Source organism: Corvus moneduloides, chromosome 3, assembly GCF_009650955.1.
Source record: "Corvus moneduloides isolate bCorMon1 chromosome 3, bCorMon1.pri, whole genome shotgun sequence".
NCBI classification, from domain to species: Eukaryota; Metazoa; Chordata; class Aves; order Passeriformes; family Corvidae; genus Corvus; species Corvus moneduloides.
In genome coordinates this window covers 4,955,733-4,964,091 of record NC_045478.1, presented here as the reverse complement: position 1 = coordinate 4,964,091, position 8,359 = coordinate 4,955,733, and the positions used below count along the sequence as shown (strand labels likewise).

The 8,359-nt window shown below is 49.5% G+C and overlaps 1 protein-coding gene across 1 annotated transcript; it reads left to right on the top strand.

Annotated features, from left to right (window-relative positions):
* Positions 1-1,240: 1,240 nt before the first annotated feature.
* LOC116441721 (opsin-5-like) lies at positions 1,241-8,026 on the top strand. Its single transcript, XM_032103950.1, has 4 exons — positions 1,241-1,546; positions 4,913-5,206; positions 5,805-6,136; positions 7,419-8,026. Exons 1-4 carry the CDS (start codon positions 1,474-1,476, stop codon positions 7,827-7,829), a joined length of 1,110 nt encoding a protein of 369 aa, XP_031959841.1. The 5' UTR covers positions 1,241-1,473; the 3' UTR covers positions 7,830-8,026.
* Positions 8,027-8,359: the final 333 nt, after the last annotated feature.

Below are 8,359 nucleotides of genomic sequence, written 5' to 3'. Positions count from 1 at the left end.
GCTCCTCATGGCTACTCCAAAAATTAACCCTGTCCTGACCAGAATCAGGACACTCCCCCACAATGGGATGAAATGGTAGCCTCTCTTCCTTGCACAGACCACACTGAATTCACCAAGCTGTTTGAAACTCTCAGTACTGGGCATGTTTTTGAGGCATCACCTCTGTACTTTTTTATTCTATTCTGGTAAAAGAACTTCCTTTTATAATTAATACTGTATATATCCTGCCTTCCTATGCTAAAATGAGTCTTGCTCATACACCCATGGCTTGAGAGCATTGCAACAACTACCCACATTCATTCAGCTGAATCTCTGCTGCTGAGGAACGTTCAGTGAAGGACACCCGCACTGAACATCTCATGAGCAGGTGCTGGATTTCAGGAGTTAGGTGGTGTCTTTATTCCAAATCTGGGTGAGACTTTGAACAAACAGGCACTGGAACAACTGTTGTGGAGTCTCCATGCTTGGAGATACACAAAACCCTGCTGAAACTAAAGGCTTTTAAAGTCTCCCAGATTCCTAAGTTTTTCACAGTTTAGGCTGTTATACTTGAGCACCTAAATTCCACTTAGATTGCATTTGAGATGCCTCTATGCTCTTGTGAATTTCAGAATTCCCTATCATAGAATCACAGGATGGTTTGGATTGGAAGGGACCTTAAAGACCATCTAGTTCCAGCCCCCTGCCATGGGCAGGGATGCTACCCACTGAATGGGATTGCTCATTATGGTGATTTTAGGCTCAGATACTATAAGGAGAAGGAAAACACAGAGCTGAGGCACTGCTGTGACTGCTTGCCAGGTCAGAACTCTGGAGTGTCACAGAGTGACCTCAGAGTTGCTTCTCCCCTGGTGCACTACACTGGACCGAGCATCCTCTAGTTCTGCACTGGAGCAGCTCTGACAGTCCTGTCTTCAGTGGTGTGACTTTGACCCTGCTGAGCCCCTGCAGCAAACAGCCTTCCTCTGACACCTCAACTCAGAGACCCCTGCCCCAGCCTCGTGTCTCCCATATTCAGCCATAAAGCTGGAAAACAACACTCCCAATCTTCCTTGCCTTGCCTGCCCCCCTCAGCCTGGCTTTATTTCCCAAGGCTGCTGATGGTTGAACAACAACTGGTTTTGCTCATCTGAGGGGATTTGCATTGTGAAGCTTCCTGACAAGCCAAGCAGCAGAAGGGTGGGAGAGGAGGGATGGGAGGAGAGATGCTGTGCCAGCCAGCCAGGCAGGATCGCTTTGGCAGCAGCTCTGCCTGGCTTTCACTCTGCCTCCCTGGGGGAAATCCTTCCTCTCACTCCAGGCTTCTCCCCTGCCATACCAGAGGCAGGACAAGGAGGCAGCAGAAGGGTCCCTGCACTGCCAGTACCCAACACCAGCTCACACCTGCAGCAGGCAAACCATGAGGACGAGCTCTTTGCTCCTGCAGCATCTTCACCTTTGACTGAAAACCTTCACCCACCTCCACAAGGGACCATGGAGGAGCAGTACATTTCCAAACTCCACCCAGTCGTGGATTATGGAGCTGGGGTCTTTCTTCTAATCATAGGTGAGTTCAGCTCATTTGCTTGGAGCCAGGGAAGAGGGATACAGGGATTCCCTGTCTGTGCTGTGGTCAGGCAGAGGAACCTGGAGGGAAATGACAGCGAACGTTTCCCCACAGGTTCCCCTGCATTGTGCCTTGGAGTTGGTTGGCAGCCAGGATTAATCTCCACTCTTGGATCTGGAATCTTTTGTTTTAATGCTGAAGAATGGCCAGCACAAGTTTGCCTCTGTGGCATCACAAGTATTTGAAATAAGCTGTCAGTCACTTTCCATGACTGAACCAGGGCAGCTCAGGGGAAAGCAGCTCTGGGCTGACCCTTGGTGGGGGGAGGTGTTGTCCTGCTGTGTCTCACTAGGATGAACTGCTGCAGAACAGCAAAGTGTTTCTAGATAGCAGTTCTGGGTTTTGTAGCAGCCTGTTTGCCCTGCTGCAGGCGGATTGAAAATGAAATACAAGTGGGGATAGCTACCAGCCCATGGCTTCAGTTAAGTGTTTTCTTCCTTGTCTCTTTCTTGCATGTACACAGGCATTTGTTTTCTACTCTCGTGGATTTGGAGAGGAGTGGAACTTGTTTAGGCATGCTTCCCACCTGAATTTTTGCTAAGATTCCTTCCTTCAGCTCACTTGCAAACCCAAACCCTGGCTGAGATAACAAGGACAAGCCTATATTTTGCAGTTTTAATACCGAGGCTCTGGGCAGCAGTGCTGGGCTTTAGCACTTCAAATTTCCCCTTGTTCTGCACAGCAGAGCACAACTCAGGGTGAGAAAATCCCTGTTTACAAAACAACCAAGGGCTTTTTCAAGTCAGGGTGCCAGGTCCCTTCTCTGAGAAATGTAAATACATAGATGCAGTTGAGGCAATGGGAAGGGGCAGCAAAAAAGGGCTGGAGGCTGGGGCTCCACTTGCTGACCTTGCTCGTGTGCCACCATGCTGCAGTCTCACACCTCTCCTAAAGCACTTTTAGGCACTGGAACTCCAGGCACAGCTTCCAGCATTGGATCCAGAGCCCTGTGTGGCAGCCAGGTTCACTGCATCCTGCAGGGACTCTCAGAAATAAAGCAGTGAGCTGAATTGGGAACAGGTGTTGTATTTATCCATAGCTCTGCACCTCACTGGGGCTGCAGGTTTGTGCCCTGAAATGATGTTTTTGTTAGGAACAAGGCCAGGGCATGGGCTGCAGCACTCACCACCAGCTATTTGATTACTGGCCCACAGTTACAATTCTGTCCTGTGGGATGGAGGGGAAGAGCTTCTGTCATGGTAAAAAAGGGGCTGGGCCTGGATGTCACCTGATGGCAGAGCTGCTTCCTACCTCTTGTTTAGGGGTTGGGCTCTTACAGAAGAAAGTGAACTGGATTCATTTTGCTCCTGAAGCCTGAGGATGTTCCATTTTGGGAACCTCACTGCAAGAAACAGAATGAGGGGCTGGAGTGAGTCCAGAGAAGGGAACGGAGCTGGGAAAGGGGCTGGAGCACAAGTCTGGTGAGGAGCAGCTGAGGGAGATGGGGGGGGGCTCAGCCTGGAGAAAAGGAGGCTCAGGGGGGAACCTTCTGGCTCTGCACAACTCCCTGACAGGAGGGTGCAGCCGGGGGGGGATCGGGCTCTGCTCCCAAATAACAAGTAACAGGACAAGAAGAAATAGCTTCAAGTTGCACCAGGGCAGGTTTATACCGGATGTTAGGAAACATTCCTTCATGGAAGGGATTGTGATGCATTGGAACAGGCTGCCCAGAGCAGTGGTGGAGTCACCACCCCTGGGAGGATTTAAAAGCTGTGTGGATGTGGCACTTGAGGACATGGTTTAGAGGCAGCCTGGTCAGTGCTGGGGAATGGTTGGACCTGATGATCTTAGGGGTCTTTTCCAACCCAAATGATTCTGTGATTCCATGATTCCCTGTCCCAGCCTGTGGAGAGTGCTCTGCCCACCAAGCCACAGGTTGCTCTGTCAGCACATGGCCAAGCCCCCGTGGGCATCATCCTGTGTGTGCAGGCACAGAGATCCTGAGAGCTCAGGGAGCTCTTCCAGTGCATCCAGAGGTGGCAAGTGAACGTGTGTGGTTAGAAAGTGAATGAATGAGGGATGTGGGGTCTCAGATTTGTGTCCCCATTTTGGTTAAGCCTTCTCTTGACACCTCTGTGGTTTTTGAACTTTTGCCGATATATTTATTCCATTTTGCTGCACGTGCCTCTGTTAACCCCTCTGTGGGCACTTCAAGTGGTACCTGTGAGCAAATGCAGCCTTCCTGCACTCACAGCCACAAGGGAACATGACAGAATCTTTTTTTGTCTCCCTCTTTCACATCTCACTTTAGAGGACACCTTCTCAGGAAAATCAAAATTTTTTGATCAAAAATGCTGCTCCAGCACCATGTTCACTTGAAAGAAGAGAGAAAATGAGTTGTTTGGTGCATGTACTTCTGACACTGCTGTCACCAGCACTTTGAAATCCTGTGGCACACCTGAATAATGTATGTCTGACAGGTCCTTTTGCAAAGCAAGCTCTGGGTCTTGTTGCACGCCCCTGCCTAAACAATTCTCAAGGTCCCACTGCTCTCAGAGACCACCAGAACAGTCACACTATTTCCCAGGGATCAGCAAGGATCCTGAGCTGCCCAGCCAGCACATGCCGGGCACTGAGGCAGCTGAGAGTCAGTGCTGGGGCTCCAGTGCGAGATGAGAGAAGTCACACAGAGGAGAGGCTTTGGGAAGTGCAGGACACCAGGTGAGAGGAGGGGACAGGCAGGTGGGACACCTGGAGTACTTCACCAAGAAGGAGAAATAAGGATATTTTTTCTCAGCACAAGAAATACGTGGACCTGCTAGAGTGGGTCCAGAGGAGGCCACAAAGACGCTCTGAGGGCTGCAGCCACTTTGCTCCGGAGACAGGCTGGGAGAGCTGGGGAGTTCTCCCTGGAAAAAGGCTACAGGGAGACCTCATTTTGTCCTTCCAGTACTTAAAGGTAGCTTATAAAAAAGACAGAAAGTGACTTTTTACACAGGCAGACAGAGACAGGACATTCCAAACCCTGCCATAGACAGGGACATCTTCCACCATCCCAGGTTGCTCCAAGCCCTGTCCAACCCAGCCTTGGACACTTCCAGGCCTGGGGCAGCCACAGCTTCTCTGGGCACCCTGTGCCAGGGCCTCACCACCCTCAGAGAGAAGAATTTCTCCTTCATATCTAATGTAAACCTGCTCTCCTTCAGTTTGAAGCCATTCCCCCTCGTCCTATCACTACATAACCTTGCAAGAAGTCCCTCCTCAGCTTTCTTGGAGTCCCTCTCAGGCACTTCACATACTTCTGATGGATTTCACAGGTGTGTTAACTGTGTGATACTCTTGTCTGTGCTGATCCTTCCCTTTCAGCCATCCTGACGATCCTTGGGAATTCAGCTGTCCTTGCCGCGGCTGTGAAACGCTCTTCCCTGCTGAAGTCACCAGAGCTGCTCACAGTGAACCTGGCAGTGGCAGACATTGGGATGGCCCTCAGCATGTACCCGCTGGCCATCGCCTCCGCCTGGAACCACGCCTGGCTGGGGGGAGATGCCTCCTGTGTTTACTATGCCCTGATGGGTTTCCTGTTCGGGGTCTGCAGCATGATGACCCTGTGTGCCATGGCCGTGATCCGATTCCTCGTCACTAACTCATCCAAATCCAATGGTGAGTGAATCGCCGCTCTGGTCACCTGGTGGTGCTGTGTTGGGGCTGGGCTGCTCAGGGAGGTGCTTTGTGGAATATGGCATGGAATATCAGGTCAGTAGCAGCAGAAAAAGCCTCAACTTTTAGTGCATTATCAAATCCTGGTGTTCCCAGAAGGATTTGATTAAATTCTTTGTTAAACAGTGAGGTTTTCCACTTCTCAGTTTTGCCAAGTGAAACTACCTGAGAATGGAGAGCACAAATGTTTTCCTGGACCAGACTGCCTTCCCTTTCTACTTGTATCCCAGCAGATACACTGGAATTTGAAAGGAAGGAATATTCTTCTGGCATTCCTGGGCTGGGACCACAGCACAGTTGAGGTGAAATTGATCTTGTAAAGCTCCCTGCGTTACTAAGCTCTAGATGAGCATTGAGGGCTGTATTCAGGTCTCACCCAACACACTGACACTGTTTCTCTAGAAGCCCAAAGGTTAGGGAACTGCAGCAGCAGCCCAGGTGTATCTGTAGCCACCATCCTTCTGGTTGAGGAGAAGTTATGGCAAAACCCCCCGTGGCTGGGATGGGATCCATCTACGCTTGCTCTTCCTCTTTCTTGCAGGTAACAAAATCACCAAAAACACCGTCTGCATCCTGATCACTTTCATCTGGCTCTACTCCTTGCTCTGGGCCATCCTGCCCTTGCTGGGCTGGGGCTACTACGGCCCTGAGCCCTTTGGCATCTCTTGTACCATAGCCTGGAGCAAGTTCCACAACTCCCCCAATGGTTTCTCGTTCATCCTGAGCATGTTCCTCCTGTGCACAGTCCTGCCTGCGCTGACCATCATTGCCTGTTACTTGGGGATTGCCTGGAAGGTTCATAAAGCATACCAAGAGATCCAGAATATTGACAGGATCCCTAATGCAGCCAAGCTGGAGAAGAAGCTGACCCTGGTGAGTTATCCCCGTGATGGGAAGAGAGTGCAATAATCAGGAGCTGGCAGAGAGCTGGCTCTGCTCATGCACAGCTCACAGAACAGAGAGCTACAGAGAAATTCTGTATGGAAACAGGATTTCAATATATTAATATTAAATATTATTTTTTATTATTATTATTACTATTATTTTTATTAACTTTTTTTTTTCAAATATGCACTTCAGTTGTGCATTTCTTGTGGAAAAGCAGAATTGATCCAAGCTTTCTAGAGGCCAGTCCTAGACTCACTGAATCATTAAGGTTAGAAAAGGCCTTTAAGATGTCAAGTCCAACCGTTAATTCAGCCCTGAGAGGTCCACCACTTAACCATCACCCTAAGCACCACAGCTACACATTTTTTTAATACTACTAGGGATGGTGACTCCACCACTGCCCTGGGCAGCCTGTCCCAATGACTGACAGCCCTTCCAGTGAAGAAATGCTTCCTAATAACCAATCTAAACATCCCCTGGTGATTCCTTAGGTTTTAACTTTTATATTTTTCAAATCCTGTACTCCCTAATGTGTAACTCTGAAGTTTCTTGTGGCTTGCTGTTCTCTTATGCTGGTTAAACATAACAAACCTCTCTAGGTTTCCACCTCAAGGACACCAGGCCCCAAAATGTGTAAACTAAAAGCCTCTGAGAGGGGGGCAAACTTGGGGTAATTCCAACATGAACTGAAGTTATAATTGGACAATTAACGCTGATATGCAAACGAACCAAACTTATAAAAGTGTGAAGAACTCATGACCTGGGATCCATCTTGGGTGTAGCCTTTGGCCTGTCTAAGGCATACCTTTGAAGGCCCTTCAAATAAATACCTACCTTTATTCCCTTATTCTTGTCTAGTCTCTGTTTTTAGGTGGCCATCTCAGGCATCCCCAGTGCAACCTGAAGACATTTCCTCTCGTCCTTTCATTTTTTAACTGGGAGCAGAGCCTGACCCCCACCTGGCTGCACCCTCCTGTCCGGGAGCTGTGCAGAGCCAAAGGTTCCCCCTGAGCCTCCTTTTCTCCAGGCTGAGCACCCCCACCTCCCTCAGCTGCTCCACATTAGACTTGTGCTCCAGACCCTTCCCCAGCTCCATTCCTTTCTCTGGACATGTTCCAGCCCCTCAATGTCTCTCTTGTCATGAGGGCCCAGCAAGCACAGCTTCAGGTGTTGCAGGTTCAGGTGTGGTCCCGCCCACACCTCATGTGCCAGAATATCCAACCCTGTCCATGCCAGCTGCCAACAGCCGCCCTGTGTTCCCTTGCAGATGGCCGTGCTCATCTCAGTGGGGTTCCTGAGCTCCTGGACTCCCTATGCAGCTGCCAGCTTCTGGTCCATCTTTAACTCCAGCGACTCCCTGCAGCCTGTGGTGACGCTGCTGCCCTGCCTGTTTGCCAAGTCCTCCACAGCCTACAACCCTTTCATTTACTACGTCTTCAGCAAGACCTTCCGCTGCGAGGTTAAGAAGCTGCAGTGCTGCTGTGGCTGGAGGGTTCACTACTTCAGCTCCGACAACTCCACGGAGCATCCCGTGTCCACCATGTGGAGCGGCAGGGACAACGTCCGTCTGTCTGCGGCGGCCAAGGCGGAGAACCTGGGAGCTGCAGCCACGGCTTCACAGCACAGGTCAAACCTGGCCTCACTCCCAGGTCCAAAGGAACAGGGGAGCAGCAAATGAGGTTGTCATTGCATATCTTATGGCAATACAGAGGTTCAAGTATATATTTTTAAGCAACTCTCAAATATTGTCCTTAAGCCTCGCAGCAAAAAAAAAAAAATCTATTTTTTCCCCAAGAAATTCCACTTGAGAGGAAATAGATTTATGTACCAATCATGAAATCATGTAAATTAAACTTATTTTCAGGTAAAAGGAGATTTATTATTTTTGTGGGTTTTTTTTCCTATACTTTTGATTTCTAACACAATCTATCTGCCAGCTCTTGGCTCTACCAGTAAAACAGCCATCAGAGAAAACCATAGGTTGCACACAGTGTTACCAAATAAACACAGCTGAGTGTGTAGTTTTCCAGCAATACAGACTGAAAACCATATGGGCAGCAAGAAATGTTCACTGCCAGGAAAACGTGAGAATGTGACTGCTCCCAAGAGGATGTAGAGCTCTCTGGTTCCTTGCTCTTTCAGAGGTGCAGCTCCAACTCCTCCAAACAAGTCCAAGGAGCTGAGCAGCCTTGGTTGGATGAGATTTGG

Bases quoted from the DNA above. Each gene is read 5' to 3' on its own strand.
- LOC116441721 (XM_032103950.1), top strand. From the start codon at position 1,474: ATGGAGGAGCAGTACATTTCCAAACTCCACCCAGTCGTGGATTATGGA. The intron at 1,547-4,912 runs GTGAGTTCAGCT...CTTCCCTTTCAG, and splicing joins GGTCTTTCTTCTAATCATAG to CCATCCTGACGATCCTTGGG. The intron at 5,207-5,804 runs GTGAGTGAATCG...TCTTTCTTGCAG, and splicing joins TAACTCATCCAAATCCAATG to GTAACAAAATCACCAAAAAC.